The sequence below is a fragment of the Eubalaena glacialis genome, chromosome 17, assembly GCF_028564815.1.
Source record: "Eubalaena glacialis isolate mEubGla1 chromosome 17, mEubGla1.1.hap2.+ XY, whole genome shotgun sequence".
NCBI lineage: Eukaryota > Metazoa > Chordata > Mammalia > Artiodactyla > Balaenidae > Eubalaena > Eubalaena glacialis.
The window spans coordinates 57,010,369-57,028,556 of record NC_083732.1 but is presented as its reverse complement, the minus strand read 5'-3'; the positions used below and the strand labels follow the sequence as shown (position 1 = coordinate 57,028,556).

General features: G+C 37.5%; 1 protein-coding gene across 1 annotated transcript in view; it reads right to left on the bottom strand.

Annotated features, from left to right (window-relative positions):
- The window catches only part of ZFPM2 (zinc finger protein, FOG family member 2), a 467,855-nt gene extending 457,945 nt beyond the window's left edge, over positions 1–9,910 (bottom strand). Inside the window, exon 1 of the mRNA XM_061171416.1 lies at positions 9,806–9,910. Coding sequence (XP_061027399.1) covers positions 9,806–9,845 — 40 coding nt within the window. The 5' untranslated portion in view covers positions 9,846–9,910. The remainder of the gene's footprint in view (positions 1–9,805) is intronic.
- Positions 9,911–18,188: the final 8,278 nt, after the last annotated feature.

Genomic DNA, 18,188 nt, shown 5'->3' with positions numbered 1-18,188 from the left:
AATATATTTGCAAATGAACTCTTGAATATTTCAGACCTGCACAGGCCCCATGTTGGTCAGTTTCTCCTGCCCACTGAGTCTGTTCTTGGCTGTGGGAGGCCCAATAAATCAAAAATCTGTAAAAGTACTTAGGTACAAGTCAAACATCATTGGGAAATGTCACTGTTTTCATGGCAATGTGGGCAGAAAGGCTAACAAAATGAGAATTTCAGGATGTCACTTCAAGAAAAGAAAGAAGACCTAATTGATAAATGTGCACAATACAAATTCAGATAGTTTTATCCCAAATAAATAAAAATAAGTCAGAAAATTAAAAGCCTTTTTATTCCTATTGACTGGAGTCTTGGAGGAAAAAATTGTTTAGACTGTCAATGCTGTTGGCAAATCTACATTAGCTGTCCCACTGCTCTAATGATATAAAGAATGTACTCGTACACATAAACTAGTTGGGTAAGGAATCAACTATGACATAGATTATGAGTTTAAAATTTTTTAATTCAAAGAAAATATGTTACATAATTTTTACACAAAAGTGAGAAGAGTGAAATATAGACATATTTTGTGGATATAAATACTCTATGTTAGCATAAGTATCCACTTGCTTAACTTAGTCTTCTTTTTTCTTCAAGGAGTAATTAATTTTTAAGATTTTCCTTAAAATCAAAAGAACAACTTTTATGATGAATATAGGATTTTCATTAAAGGCAATGTCAATATCCCATCCAGCTCTCATTAAAATCTTCACTGAACTATATTTTGAAAGTATTTTAAAAGCAGCATAAAATTTATCCACAAAACTTATTCACATAAATACATATCTTAATCATAAAAGTATGGGTTATGAAACATCACAATGATTACAGTGATAATATTTTGACATGGATGAAAATGCACACCATGAAAATAATTTGTATACAACAAATGAGAAAGTACAAGAATAATTTGTACAGCATTTCATAAGATTCCCACTGAATTCAAAGTGTTTTATTAAAAAAAAATTTTTTTTTTAAGCCTTTGAACTTCTCAGTAGACACAGTAAGCAAGAATTCTTACTAAAAGTAATGATAACACAAATTTGTATCATTTAATTTAAATAATCAGAACTTTTAATTGAATTACCTGATAATCTTTAAAACCTTTCTTCTAAATTAGGGAATTTAAATGTAGTAAGCAAGAGGGAAATGGACAATATTTAGTGTATTCAATTATTATTTACTATCATTATTATTTTTTTATTATCTTTAAAGCCACTTAGTAGTATAAGAGTTTCAGCTATTTTTTGGCACACATTTAGAGGAATCTGGCCCCCAAGTGAACTTGAATATCTGTCAATTAACTATTTTTAATCTTCTAACTTCCAGTTTATTGCAGGCTCACAACAATTTCAGAATATACCACAACAAAGCAAGTCTTTCTTAAAGAGTACACTATTATTCATATCTCAAATGAACTAATAAGAAAATTAAAAGTTCCAGATTAATAGGTAAAGGACAAATATTTGTCTCAGTTTTGTAATTAATTCTTCACCCTACTCAAGTTTAAAGATATTTCCAAATTTTGAAATAAATAAAATAATTTTAGAGATTGTGCTGAAAAACCTGTCAAGTAATTCACACAAGAAATCTTCTATATGCAATATTATACAGATGTTAACTTGTTGAAAATTCTCTTTTACTGTCTCAACAAGAGATGTTCACCAAAGTTCTACAAATGTAGATTAGAGTAATTCATATCTTCAAAAGGATTTCTCTAAGAAGGGAATCAACTAAAAAATGACGTTAAATATATCTTCAATAAATGTCCGTTTAGAGATAATTTTAGATGCATTTTAAGGTTTAAAATAGCTTTTAAAATAGGCTGCACAAAAGCTAGGTGTTACAGCTTTTATGTGGGCTATTAAAATTATATATGTTTGTGGTAGCCTATATATAAGCTATTTTATATATATTTGTGGTAGTTGGTTAAGACACATCTAACATTATCAAAAGTCAAATCATGTATAAGAAAACATCAGACTAATACCATTCAACAACTTCTAACAATTCAAAGGGGCAACAGTCAGTGGCAGATGCCCAGATGAAATGAAGGTCTATTTAATACTAAATATTACACTAGTGCCTCTTATAAACATATTCCCTTTATTTTTTTACACTCATGGGGATATTACCAGAATATTAAATATTAAATGGTACTGCCTTGCAGACTATATAAAGAGTTGACTTTCAGCTATTACATGGACAATGCCTGGAATGAATAAGCAATTATATGGCATTGGTTATAGCCATCAGGCACTCAACATTCATTTTTAAAATCTCCAAAGTCATGAGATACATATACAGTTTCCCCATATACAAACATATTTAAGTCTATTTAGTGCCCACAAGCTTAAGAGTAAAGTAGAGCATTTCAGGCACCATTTCTAAATCCAGTTTTTACTCTTTAGCATAATTTTTTAAGAGAATAAGATGAATTTCCAAGGATCTGATTCGGAAAAAAAAAATGTTCATTTTAAGTGATCACTGTCTCTTAGAAATATCAACAAAATAGCATGTCTTTTGTTTCCTGGCTTTCGCAACTTAGGACCTTTTATTATCTTTGCAAACATCCTTTGAAGACATCTATCCTTTCAGCTTACTACATTAGGATTTCCTTTATTAGCAATGAATATTTGTTAACACTAAAATAGTCCCATGACACTTCTTCCATGGACCTTTCATAGCAAAACTCTCTGGCCTCAGGCATGGGACTGGTTATCCTGCACCCATCGTGAGGCAGAACTGGTCCTCAAAAGTACTTTAAAAATAGTGGATACATTATTATAATGGACCAGGAAAGAAGGGATGAAAGAGAAAAAATAAGAGCTTCTTATTTTAACACCTGAAATCTTGACCAAAACCAGTTCTACCCAGTAATTATCATATATTCATTTTTAGAAGTATTTGTCAAAAGCACAAATTACTAAGGCTTTAAATAATCCTGACTAGACAATTCTTCTCTTTTTGTCATCTCAAAAAGACAATCTGACAGTAATGGTATGACAACCCTCTCAGAGGAGCCTCTTGGCATTAATATTTAAATCTTACCTATCCCTTGTGATTGGAATTCAGCCTCTATTCGCAAACAAAAACTAAATCAATGTTCTTAGAGTTCAAACTAGATCCCTAAACAGTTTGCCACTCTCTATGCACAGATAAGATAAACTTTCTTTGACCCAAGAGATGAAGTTGCCATGACGATCAGAGAGTCCACTTTCTATATTGATATTTTGCTGATGTAACAACAAATAGAACCAGATCCTAGTGCTGATAATGGTGATTAATTAATACTAATATTGATCCCTACAAGCAAGAGACAAGGCTATTAACTTGAAGCCTGAAAAGTCAATTGTTACCTGTGGCAGAGATACTAGGAGCTGATTTGGAAGCATAATAAACAAATGTGCTATCTTTATGTTAATACCTTTAAAGAGATAGTTCTTTCTAGAATGCCAAATATTGCCATGTCTGAGCTTATTAATTTAATTGCATTTCAGCTTTTAAAAATGTAACCTTATTGAATGATACATACTTACCCCTTTATCTATGGTGGAAACACATTCTCTGGGACTGAAGTAACAGACATTTGCTGCTGTTCATTTGGTGAGGGAATGAACTGATAATTTTACACAGTGGCAGGCGCTGAATCAGACAGGGTTTCAAAAATACCTGCAGTGTTCTTCTGAAATGTCCTACTAGTCCTTCGGAATTGGGAAAGTAACAAAAACTCCAAGGGAATATGATTTGGAGAATGAGAGCTCCCAAGTTAATGTATTCGCTCACACTTTTTAGTGATCAAAGATTGCACTGAAAAAAGTATTCTTGAAAAATTTTTTATTCCCAGATAAACCTAATTTTAGATTTTTCACACAATTTAGCCAAACATCAAAAACCTGCTCTAAAGTATCACCTTATGAAAACCTGAATATACATTCTTTTGAAGGAAAGTTCATTTGAGAAAGCATTTTCTTTGAACATAAAAATTAATCACAGAATGTAGAATAAATAAGATTACTTTATTCATTTAATACCTTTTTAGCAAAAGTTACATATTGAAAAGGGGATGTGATTAAAATGCCAGTAAGTACATTCTTGATTTGCCTTGTTTATGGGGAAGAGCAAAAATATCAGTATTAGAAATCCATACATCTAATTCCAGATATGTCATTTTAGCAAACACATTAGCTTCAATCTCGTTCTCTCAAAACTTTTTCCAGTGATAAGAACTAGCAGCAAAATGGGCTAATTAGTTTCATTTCTTTGTTTTTATCATGTGGAGGAAGAGCTAATTTAGTCCTTAAATAGTCCTCAAACAGCAGAAATAACATGGATGAGGGTGGCCTTGAAGACCTCATGAATGGGAGAAATGAGTTACCTTAACTGTAACACAAAGTTAACTTAATTTACACTACCAAACAGGCAAAACATACATACATATGAGCTAGACAACTGACATAGTCATTGAATACTTTAACTTATCCCCACAATTAACCAGAAACAAACTGATGTGTAAATCTTTGCATTAACCCTTAAGTATATAATAGATTTTAAATTAGCAGAATGTAAAAATCAGAAGCAAATTGTTTAACTGCACTACTGTCTTGCAAAACTTAACAGTACCGACTTAAACAATATAGGACAAGTCACATATTTTCTATGTCTATATTTAAATAGCTCAGGAAATAAAATTTTAATTTACAAAGACTTATTGGTACCTTGTAATGTCTAAAGTGAACACTGATATCTTATGTGCAATTCAAAGAGATGCTTACACTCCTTGTAATTGAACCGATACAATTATATTATTCTTAACGTTTCCAGCTATAATTTATAGAAGAGTTCAAACTTCTTTGTCCATTTAAAAAATATTGAGATATATAATATTAAACCTCATAATTTTTCTTACTGCATAATTTTACAAATGAACCACTTTAGAAAGTTACCAGAAGTGGAAAACATAAGAGCTGCTCTTTTAATTCCAAGACATATCACCAAGTTTTAACCCTAAACTCTTTTATAGCAACTAGGGATGAAAATGTTACCTCATTTATATTTGCATTGTTGACTCCACTGAACTTAAAAAAAAAACAAACCTGACTTCATGATAATAACTCTTAAAAACTAGGATTCATATTAGCCATTTTTAAATTTTCCTATCTTTAAAAAATCTACTAAATATTTATTCTTAGATTTTTTCAGAAAAATTCTATGTATTGATATATTTCAAATTTGTAAATAAAGAAATTAATTTTTTACCTTACATTGGGTACCAATCTTTCTATTTTATTGATAAAACAACTATTATACATGATGTATTTTCCTTTATTTCATGGCCAGTGTAAAAATAGGCTTTCTGAAATGTTACTCAGTCAAAAACATAGATAATAAAATCCCTAACATGAGACATACCATAAGCCAAAGAGAATGGCTTATTTTTTAAACGTTATAGTTAATTATTTTTAAAATCCAAAGAAATGAGTAATATGCTTCAAAGCAAAAATCTGTCTTAATATTTGGCAGGTGAAAAGCAAAACATCCTGAGTATAAGAGCGATCAATGTATTTCAAATGTGCATAGCATACCCAAACCCTTCTTTAAAAATAATAATATTAATGATAATACAGTAGTTAATTAACCCCAAAATTATGGATTGAACATTAATACCAGAAACACTAAAAAAAAAAAAAAAATCCTACACTAGAACAATGAAAAATAACCACAACCACTTCTTTGTGTAACATAATTTTAAGGTTCTAAAGATGATCCACCTAGAGATTTTCACATTTACAAATATTAAATAAATTTAATATGCAACATTCTCATTTAAAACAATAATCATTTTATAAGTAAAACATTTAATATTATGTACTTTTAAAAAAAAATAGCATAAAACATTAAACTGCCACTGTGCAAGTCAGGGACTCATACAGCCTAAATTTATTAGATCATCTCAAATAACAAAAAGGTAATTTATTCACTATGAAAGGATTCCACCTTCTGCAAAAGCCCCTCTACAGAACTGCTAACGAGATCATTCTTAACAGGGGACATTTTACTTTCAAGGTGTATATTCATTCCCAATATCTACTTCACTTAAAAAAAAAATTCTGCCTCTTAATTCACCCTTCCTTTTTCCTTCACCACAAATTATTTGGCACATGATCTAGACCGAACATTTCTGTTCTACATGTTTGAAAACATCAAGCAATCTAAAAGTTTTAGGAAAACTGTTCTTGAATGGTATCAAGAAGAGTGCCTTTTCTTAATGTTGGATGAAAATAAAGTACTTGAGTTTCTTTCCTCCCTTTCGATGTCTACATTAACTACTAGCTGGCATTTGTACAAAAAAAGAAAAAAAAAATCTTTTCCTGAACCCATAGCCAATATACTTAAGTGTGAATGAAGTTGGGGACAGATAGGGCAGTAAACACATTACTAGAGACAACAGCTTGAAGAAGAAAATGACAGTAAACTGCACACACAACACAGTTACTAATCATAAAGAGATACATTGGTAAAAGAAAAAAAAATCATCATTTCTGTCATAAATTTTGCAGTGCAGCCCCAGAATGGAGAACAATCTGGGCAATTTATTGGCATATTGGCAGGAGGTGATAAGGCTAAAAACAACAACAGCGAGCAGCTGTGCGAGGAGATGGGCAGATAGCATGATATGGCTCCCACACCAAACACCTCCCGTCCTATCAGGGCTTTTTATCAAACCAGGATTACAATAATAGCTCAGGAGAGAAAGCTTCTGAGGGGAGGGCAGAAAATACAGTCTTGCAATAGGAAAAAAAAAATCTGAATTTTGGGACAAAACATGGGGGCAAAATACATAATTTATCACTGTATTATCAGGAAATCCAGGCAGTCTAATCAAGGAGCACTGAGTGACTATTTTTTGCCTTATCATCCAAAGTGGTGGAAACGGAGAAGGAATTATCAGGCTTCTGCAGATTGCTGGGCTGGAATTTTAATGGTAATAATCGGGTTTCTGATGGTATATCTTCTCTGCTTATCTTTCCCATTATCTCCTCTTATCTGGCCAGTCATCATAGCAAATTAATGGTGCTCTTTCAGCGTTGCCTTTTTATCGCTGCCCAGAGAGCACCCAAGGGGATAGAATAAGCAAAATATTAAAATACTGCATAAATCACAATTTTAGATAGCAGGGAACTGTACGCAGTAAAAGAAAAAAAAAAAATGTGCCCAACAACCTTTTTGTCCTTTAAATTGACTGTCTTCAGAGTTTCTGGTATAAGCTGACTTTTGCTTGTCATAGTTGCTCTAAATTGGGTATGTTTTATCAGCGATGCCAAAGCTTTATTTTCAAATTCTGGACGTTTCCAAGTTTAAAATGCAGTTTCATTAGTCGCATGAATCACTACTGTTTCAAAATGCATCTCTTTCTGATATTTTCCAAACTTCTATTTGATCCAGAATATCAAAAGCAACACTGTTGTTTGTAATTGTTTAAAAAAATGCTTCACTTCTTATACACTACTGAAATTGGAGGGAGAGACCTATCATGGTAATGCCTTTGAGTACCAAGACAAACTTCTCCATCTGCAAAACTGCCTCCTACTCCTGGACAGGCAAAAGGAGGCAAATGTCAATAGGTTACAAACAAAGTGACTTTACAGCTGGTCAAACTAGTATCCCCCCCCCCAAAAAAAACAGCTATTAGATAGCACTGCTCTATATATAACAATTCAAAGAGCTCTAATTTTTCTTTTTCCTTAACAGTGCAAGGGGAGAAGTGTGTCCACATTTGCATAGATTATCACTGTGACCCCAAATTGAATCCACTAAAAGTCTAAACTGCATGTATATTAATAACACATATGAATGCATATATCAGCAGGCAAGGATCACTGTCAACAAATATAAATATAATACTTGTTCACTTTCAAATGAGAGAACTTTTAAGTATTTTTGATAGTTAATCACAGCATTCAAATAAGACTAAAACGTTTTATGACCTATAACACAAGTGTAGCATCAGCAATTAGTTCCAACGCTTTAATCTTCAATTATATGAGGTGGACATAGAAGGATAGAAAAAAAATTTTTAATGTAGCTAATTGGGAAGATAAAGTATTTCCAAGTAGAATCAGATGGTCTTTGCACCATACAATCAATTAATATTAATTATTTATTAACAATCTAGACGACAGCCATGAACTAAAAAGCATTTTGCCTTTAATAATGTTTACAATCATGTCTTATAATAAGCACAGTTTTGTACTATAAAATGCAACATTTACACACAGGGACGTGATCAATTTAGTTCTAAAAGGTAAAAGGCGATTAGTTGAAACCATGCAATAATCACTCTGAAAAAGTGAAAGTCTTCAAGAACGGTATCTCTACTCAATTAAAACTGCTTTGAGCCAAAAGTTAAGCCCAGTCCTTGCTTTAACCCAAGTTGCAGAAAATACGAACTGAAGCATAAGAGACGAAATCCACGAAATAAAAGCTAGCGAGTCAGGTCTGAGAGGCAAGGCTCTAAATACTTATGTAGCAAACTGCTTATATCCTGGACCCCATTTCATACTGGCTACGTTGATTTATGTGATTTATTTTAAAACTACATTAAATGAAATTTTCAACACGAGGAGGTGAGTAGGGTTAATAATCAAGGGGGAAGGAGTGTCATTAAAGTTTTTTCCTAAAATTACACGATAATCAGTTTTATACCAGTTGCCAGACTTTAAACAACACGAAGAAATGGACACACCACATGGCTGGCAAAAAAAATAATAATAATAAGGCTGTTTCTCCTTTTCGGCCAAAGCGTTGAAGACGTGTCGCAGGGCGACAAAACACCATGGGAAGGATTTTCCCCAAGACGTGAAAAGTTGGCCGAGTTGAGCTCTGCGGGTGTGTGCGTTTCGGGCAGGTGCCTCTCGCCCCGCTGTGTCCTTTCAGTACCACCCAGGCCCCCGGGGGCTCGGGGGCTTCAGGTCACGCTCTCTGCGGCGCCCAGGCTGCCTTGAACTCCCGGCTTCCGCGCTGGGAAGCGACCGGCGGCCCCTCCCAGCGAGGACTCCCGGCGCCTGCAGGGCCCGAGGTAAACCGCACGCCCGCTCCGCAGACCTCCCCGGCGACGCGAACCGGACGGGCCCGGAGCCCCCGGCCAGACCCGCCCGCCGCCAGTCCCGCGCCCGCAGGGCGGAGGCGCACGGCTGCCTGCTGCAGAGGCGCGAACTTTTGCACCTACTTTTTGTTTCGCTTCGGCTTTGGCGTGGCTCTGGCACCGCCCAGGATCGCGACCCAGACACTGATTTTCCACCGCCTGGGGACGTTGTGCCCCTCGCCCCGAGGTCTCGACCAGCTGTTCGGAGAACTAAGTTCTCACCCCCGGTTGCTAAAAAGTGGTCCCCAAGAGTAGCAGCCCCTCAAACGCAACAACAATGACAACAACCGCGCTAGTAACAAATCTCCTAAATGAGTGGGGCTGCCCAGGCAGGCTCCACGAGACAGCAGCGCTAACTGCGCGCGGCGGTCGGGTTAAAAAGGACCCCGGAGCGCGAAGGACGAGCCGAGCAGGAGTGGGCTGCTCCTCGCAGCCGCTGTCTTGCCTGGCGCTCGGGCTGTCTGTGTATCTGTGCCCGACTAGTTGTCCCTCCAGCTGCTCAGGCAAAGTTTGACAAATCCCGGGCAGCGGGAGCGGATTTCCCCGAGCCTCCCTCCCTTTTCCCGCCCCGCGCGCCCCCCTCCTCAGAAATAATCCCACCAACTCTCGGCCCCGCGTGCAAACTTACGTTTGATCTGCCGGGGTTTGCTCTGCTTTCGCCGGGACATTTCGGCGGCGGCCGCTGCCACTGGGGCTCCCGCGGTGCCCGCGGTCGGGGCTACCGCTCCCTCGGCTCCCGCCGCCGCCGCCGCCGCCGCCGCCGCCGCTGGCCAGGCTCGGGCCGCCGCCGGCCGGACTCCAGGTGCTCCGGACGCGCGGGATCCGGGCGCTGGGCTCCTCCGGGAGCCGCGGATCCACGTTTGGAGATGAGCAGGCAAATGAGGAGAGAGAGGGGGGCAGAGAGAGTGTGACAGTGGGGAGGGTGGGGGGGAGAGTGGGAGAGCAATGGGGGGGGAATGGGAATTTTCAAACGAATGGACAGGGACAGAGAAAAGGGAAAGGGGGGCACGAAAAGAAGGAAGAGAAGGAGGGAGGGAAGGGAGAGCGAGCAGAGGGGAGAGGGGAGGAGAGGGGGCGGAAGGCGCGGGAGGAGGAGCGCGCTCGCTCTCTCCTCTCCGCGGCTCGCGGGGCAGATACTCGAGCGCCGCCGCCGCCGCCGCCGCCGCCGCCGCCGCCGCCGCCACCGCTCCGGGCCGCGCAGCTCTCGCTCTGCCGCGGGAGGTGGCGAGGCGCGGGAGGGAGGGGCGCGCCGGGGCTGTGGGGAGGGGGGACTATTCCATCAGCGAAAGGAGGATTGGCTGCATCCAAAGCCAGTCCGGATGCAAACTAGGGCCCTGGCCTGGTCGCGTGGGGTTTAGGGGAGCGCGGGGGGGGGGGGGTTGGAGGGACAGAGGGAGGCGTGGGGCGGGCTTGGAGGGGGGCCACCTTCTGCAGTTGTCACCGCGTCAGCTCTGGGCTTTTGCCACAGCACCCCTCCTCCTCTTCCCGGCAACTTCTTTTCAACAGCCCCTCTGATGGACCCCAACTCTCCTCTCTCACGCCTCGCCTATCCAGCGGGGCACAAAGAAATCTCAGTCACTTCATAAACTTTGTGCTTCCAGTTATGCCGCCCCCTCCCCTAGCCTCCACCCCGCCCTTCCAGCTATTTGGCAGGAAGGTTAGGCCACTGGCAAAATCCTCTGCGAGATCCAGCTGATCACAAATGCCAACTGTATGTCTTGGGGCCAGTTAAGTCCTCTCCCCTGCCCAGGCTCTCAGGAGACCATTTCATTGCTCTCAAGGTTCCAAGGAGACCGCTGCGGACGCGGACCATCCCCCCACTTGGCCAGCACGGATGGGATGCTGAACAGCGTCCTAAAAGTGCTCTTTCTCACCTCGAGTTTTCATTTTAGATAGTAAAAATTCCGAATTTGGAGAGAGGCAGATATTTTTCTCCCATCAGAAAGGAGGACCATTAGCTAGGTGATTACCCTTGTGGGAAAGGAACCATCTCTAATCAGAATACTAACTTTTTGAGGAAGTCTGTGGAAGTTCTAAAGTCCCACCCCCGCCCCATAATCTTTCATTCTTTTAGTTCTTCTGCCACAGGGAAGCAACCAGCGACTAATAAAAGATTTGATCTTGCCATAATTTCCCAAGCAGGTAAGACCCAATAACTATTTCATGGTTCTTTAGCTTTTAAAGTTTAGTTTCATTATTATTCAATTATTGTGTGTGTAGTATGTCGGAAACTGCAAGACAAAAGAACAAATTTTGAAGTGATTTGCATAGTTATTATTTTGGCCAAGTTAAGCTGCATGAGGCTAGCTTAGTTTCTCATAGTTTCATATACACTGAGTTTTAAATATATTCTCCCAGGTGGACTTGAACGAGGCGTCTATCCAAGAGACAGTGGAACTGGCTGCTTTATGCAATCAGTATTTACTAATAAACTCCACTGCCGTTAACATGTATGCACCCGACGTTCCCCACCCCCCCCCCACGGTTGTGAGGTCATCCATTCTGATCTGAAATCGAGCCCCCCTTTGTTTGGTTGACTAACATGGGTGTGAGCCCCGCCAAACTCCACACGCTAAAAGGGTCTGGAGGTCAGCAGAGAGCCTGGGCTGATTGAGCATAATGCAGGCTGTTCAGTGTGCAGGAAGCACTGTAATCAGTGTCATTGATAACCCAATCAGGACATCTTCTGGAAGGTGTAAAGAGTTGCCCTGCGAAAGGTATGGCTGAGAGAATGTTAATACAGAGCTGAAGACCAATCGTGAATTTTATTACATTACCATTAGTACTATTACCGCAGAGCTTGTAAGAATACATGGTTCTTTGCAGTGGAAAATGCACTAAGTGACAAAGTCCCTCCCCTGAAGAACCAACAAATTAAAGCTGTAAGTACCATGAAAAGCAGGGTTATTTGTGTTTGTGTTGTGGAATGAATCAGCAGACAGAACTACAGATTTTTGCCTCCTTAATTTCCAATTCGTTACAATTAAAGTGGTATACTTAGAATTGAATTATTATATATTATGGTTTTTAAAGATCTTTTTATAAAACTGGCTGTCTTTTTTATATCACCCAAAAAGAATGCCCATTGGAATTAAAATATCATAACAGTTAATGTTTCTTTTGGCATTTGAAATGGTTAAATATGCAAAGCAAAAGAGAAACAAATAAATCTCAACTAAATATTCACTTTAAAAGCTGAAAGGAGCAAAAGCCAGAGAATTCAAGGCAAGATTGATAAGATAACCAGATTACAGTATTAGAAATAAATATAGCTCATCTAAATTTATAAATAGATATATTATTCTGGTCAATATGAATGAATTAAACTAAGGAATATTATTACATTTTGTGTTTTCTCATCATTTTTAATGAGAATGTTAATGATATTTAAAGTTTAATTTTTCTTTTTCTCATTTAATTCACTAAGGTTATAAAATAAAAAGACAGCAAAACCTATAAGCAATTATCTCTGTCCAAATGGATATAGCAGCTCCAAACCACAGCTACATGACTATCAAACAATGATTATGAAAACCACAATTGAGAAAAGCATCAGGGAATGATATTGCAAAACCACAGCAACAAATGTGTCTGTGATATTGAAAACCACAATTCACAACTAATACCCTGTGTATCGCAAATTACTATTTAACTATAAATGTGAAAATGTATAAGTAACAGCACAAAATAATTTCTCACTTACTTGAAAATGAATTATTCATTTTCTAGACTCACTGATTTCATCTCCACATCATGGTTCATTTTGAAAAGTTTCTTTTTTTCAAAGACAAATCATTTTAAATCACATAAGTAAGTTACTTTAAAAGCAGAAAATATGCAACTTTTAATAACATTTCCTCAAATGCTAAAAGAATTGATTTGAAACCAATCTGAAATAAAGAAACATCTACTTCAGTCTAGCTTTCTTCATAAAATTCTTCAGGAGCAGAAAGGGATGGAGTGGAAACTGTTTATGGAAAAAACCAAAGCTTCGAGTATTCTATTACACCTTCAATGAGAATATAATTATATATTCTCAAATAGTCATTTTAGCTAGAAACCATACATCTGACAGTAAAATGAGTCACCAGTACCAAAACAGCTTTAATATGCAAACCAAATGTTTATTTGCAAATAAGTAAAAGAATATTATTTGTAAGTTTATAGAGTTTCCAGATTTAGCAACTTAAAATACAGGATGCCCAGTTAAATTTTAATTTCAAATAAGCAACAGTAAATTTTTTAGGATAAGTATGTTCCATGCAATGTTTGGGACAAACTTATCCTAAGAAATAATTGTTGTTTATCTGGAATTCAAATTTAACTGGGCATCCTGTATTTTATCTGGCAAACTTTTAAGTTTAGCATTTTAGCAGTTTCACAAATTTGTGGTTATTTATAATATTGTTTATGGAAAAGGTAGGGAAACCCTACAGTGCTTCCTAAAGACATAGATATTCTTAATTCTTGAACATCATATTTTTTAGGGAAGGCAAGTAGAAGGAATAAATTTCTGTACAAAAATCCTTCATTTGGCACAGTACCGAAACATGCTCTCAGTGTAAATGGATTGCATTCAGGTCTGTCTCACTCTTGAATTTGCTTTTAAAATGTGCTTTTTTTCCTCTAAGGGATCAACAAATTGATAAAGCAACCTCCCAGGCCACATCTTATTAGGCAGCAAGCTGCCTTCTTTATTATGAGAATAAACAATATTCAAAGGCTTCAGAAAGACTTAATTTTTTGCCCTTGTATCCTCACCAGAAGTTGAATACAGTTTATCTGCCTTAATTTAAGATTGTGGCACTGAATTGAAGAAGAATGCAGTATGAATATAGTGTTTGTGTATCTTTATAATTTCAGCAGTTTAAAAATAAAAATCAACAAATTCATCGAAATGGCATTTCCTAGGTTACAACTATGAAAAGGACTGTCTGCTTACTTGCAAAGGAGCCAAGAGCTTTGAAAACATTCAGTCAGTCTAGATCCGAGGTTTAACTTGGTCTTCATGCAGGTGGTCAATCCCCTTGACAGAAGTATGCACGTAGAAAAAATGTACTAAAGGGCAGTCTACTGAATTAATCAATTCATCGGATTTTCAAAAATATCTGTGAAAAAAATCTCTGATCCAATATGCATTAAGAATGACTATTCTCTTTGTGTAGAATTTTATAATGTACTGAAAACCAAAATGTGGATGATTTAAGTTTCTATTCTTTGCAGTCATCCTTTATGTCCAAATTACTATTCTGATAGAGGAAAATCATAGGATGAACTCTATTACAAAAAAAGTATTTGTTGCTAAGTCTGTATAATGCATAACACACCTCCAAGTGCAAAATAAATATTGAAGGAGTAACGCCCCAAGTTTTAGAAGACATCTGTTGATTTTGCCTGCCTAGCATCCATCCCTCTTCTTCTGGTAGTAATGCTGTGATGTCTTTTGAAGAACTACTCCTCCACATCTTTTCTTTGGTCATGTAATGCAAGTGTGGCCTTCCCCAATCCCCTAGTCCCTGACCGATCAGAATATTCCACATGTTTGTCTCTAGTGATTGGCTCAATGGTTCAAATTGTTTCTATGAGAGTCAGCCCTGGAACTTTATCCTAAAACCACTGAGGAAAGGGTGCTTCTATTCGACTGGTGTTGCTACACTGGAAGAATGCAAACCTAATACTGCTGTTGGCCATCCTTGGTGGAAGAATCTGTTTTAGAGGACTAATTCTGTCTTATCTTCTCTCAGGATCTGATTTTTGGGAAATCCAAACCAAGACACCCATCAACATTCCAATACTACTTTTTTTGGTTCCATCAATATTACCTATGTGTCTACATAAACATTAGAGTCTTGGTCATTTCCATTATATTGTATCTTCATCTATTTGACCAGGCTAATCTCTATACACCTTTGTAGTTTTAGTATAGATGTCATTTTTCACAGGAAGACGTCACTGACCTCCCAAGTCTTAGTGAGATATCTCTTCTCAGTTCCATAACACCTTCTTTGTTGGCATAATATCACTCATTGCACTGTATTATATTGGCAGTTTAAATACATATAAATTCAATCCTTACCAGCCCCCTCCCTGACCTACTACACCTAACTAGATAGCTTGTGAGGGCAAGAAATATGTCTGTCTTTTTCATCAGAACTACATCCCCAGGGCTGGACACATAGAAGGTCCTAACATAATTACTGGAAGGAAAAGTAAGGTCAGAATTATCCTGTTTTATCTGGGGATTCCTACTCTTCCCAATCCTTATCCACATGGGCACAGGTGCAAGAAGTGGCAGCCATGTTTGTACAACGTGACTCCATGCTCCTGATGGCGGATACATGGACCAAGGGGAGTACCTGACTCAAATATGGCCAATCAAATTCCTCCCTCAGGAATCTAGAGTTAGTATTAAGAGTTTCATCTTTACATGGGCTAGTCTCTTGAATGAATGAAAAGTAAAACCTCTGGAATTATGGCATGATTACCACCATGTGAACAGAGTAACAGTGACAGTTTGCCAGTAGAGAGAAAAAGAAATAAAACAAATGTCCTGAGATAAGCAGAGCTGGGAATATGAAATGGCATCCCATGTCCTGTTCTAGCCCCTTCATGGGCTTCTGCCCTTCACGTCACTGAGATACTATGTCTCCTTAAAATAAATTCCTCCCCACCTTTCTTTTTAAAATTATTTTTGGCCTAAATTAGCATTAGTTGATTCTTGTTACATTCAAGCCAAAAGACAAAATTAGCAATCCATGACTTCAGTTAGCTTAACTATTCAATAGCCCCCTTTATCTGCAGTTTTGCTCTCTGTGGTTTCAGTTACCAGTGGCCAACCTTGGGCCCAAAATATTAAATGGAAAATTCCAGAAAAAAAGGAAATTCATAAGTTTTAAATTGCATGCCATTCTGAGTAGCATGATGAAATCTCACACCATCCCACTTCATTCCCCCCCACCCCACGTGAATCATCCCTTTGTTCAGCGAATCCCGCCAGTTAGTCACTTAGTAACCATCTTAGTTATCAGACTGAACGTTGTGGTATCACCGTGCTTGTGTTCAAGTCACCCTTATTTTAGTTAATACTGGCTCCAAAGTGCAAGAATAGTGATGCTCGAATTCAGATGTACCAAAGAGAAGCCTTAAAGCGCTTCCGTTAAGTGAAAAGGTGAAAGTTCTCAATAAAGAAAAAAAAATTGTATGCTAAGATTGCTAAGACCTAAGATCCTCTATCCCTGAATTGTGAAGAAGGAAAAAGAAATTCATGCTAGTTTTTCTGTCACACCTCAAACTGCTAATGTTATGACCACAGTGCAGGATAAGTAGTTATGATGGAAAAGGCATTATATTTGTACACTTAGATATTTTGAGGGAGAGAGACCACATTCACATAGCTTTTATTACAGTATAATTGTTCTATTTTATTATTAGTTATTGTTGTTAATCTCTTACTGTGCCTTATTTATAAATTAAATTTTATTATAGGTATGCATGTATAGGAAAAAACATAGTATATATAGAGCTCAGTAATATCTGTGGTTTCAGGTGTTCACTGGGGGTCTTGGAATATATCCTCCACAGATAAGGGGGGACCACTGTACTTAGAAATATCAATTTAACTGAATTTTCTATTTTCCTACAGAAAAGTTATATAAAAGCACTGTATTAGTCTGGGTTCTTCAGAGAAACAGAACTAACAGAATATATATATCTAGAGAGAGAGATTACAGGAAATTGACTCACAGTAATAGAGACTGAGAAGTTCCTGGATCTTCAGTTGACCCAGGAGAGTCTGAATTTGAAGGCCTGAAAACCAGGAGAGCTGATGGTGTAAGTTCCAGTCTTTGTCCCAGTATGAAGGCTGGAGGAGACTGATGTCCAGGCTAGCAAACAATCATGCAGAAGGGAAATTCTCACTCTGCCTTTTTGTTCTAGTCAGGCCATCAATGGATTGGATGAGACCCACCCACATCAGGGAGGGCAGTCTGCTTTACTCAGTCTGCCAATTCAAATGTTAATCTCATCTGAAAATACCCTCACAGACAAACCCAGAATGTTTTACCAAATCTCTGGGCAATCAGTGGCCCAGTCAAGTTGGCACAAAAAAATAACCAACATAAGCACTTTTGATGATATTTTTTTCCAGAGCAACCGTGAAATGGCAAAGAACATTCTTAGGAACGTTAAATGGGAAATCTACAATTTTAACATAGATAAATAAGGATGTTATCAATTACTGACTTGGGGCATCCACTTCAATCAGGGGTAAATCTTGGGGAAAAAGGTAGCATTTTCAAATTCAGAGTTCCTCAAGGGCATGAAGACTGATTGACATGCACATCTATAAGCCTCCTGATTTCATGTATTCTGTCCCCAGATGTCTGATTTTATTTTCAACTTTACTTTGCCACATTTGAATAACCATCTAACAGATTACCTTGCACATAAATTTTATGAATGTTGTTATAATTTGCATGAATAATGTTTATACTTCTGTGGTAGATTTGATTTTCCAACCTATAACTTTTGCCATAAATTCCTAAATGCAAAAGAAGAAATTAAACAGCTTCTTGAGAACACTTGCTATATGTATAGACTTAATCAAATCAGTTATCTTCGCTTTTATCTACTTGTCAAAGTGTATTAAAATAATGCATTGGGAGGGGATTTAGGGTGAACTGAAGATGTAGGATTATGAATAACCATGCTAGGGCATACTGATAATGAAATCATCTAAAAGAAGCTGAAAAGGATAATTATATCACTTTAAAAATGTATCTTATAATAAAAATTAAATTATATGACTAATATACTCCTTTAAAAACTATTTTTATTTTGATTAAACAAATAGATGTACATAGATTTAAAGGTCAAATAGATTTTCAAGGCTTAAAATAAAAATTAGCACTCCCTTATCCTACTCAACAGCCCAATGACAATTCCTGCTCCCAAAGGTATAATCACTGTCAAATCTTTTTTAGCTAATTCTCCTGATGTTCAACTCATATTTC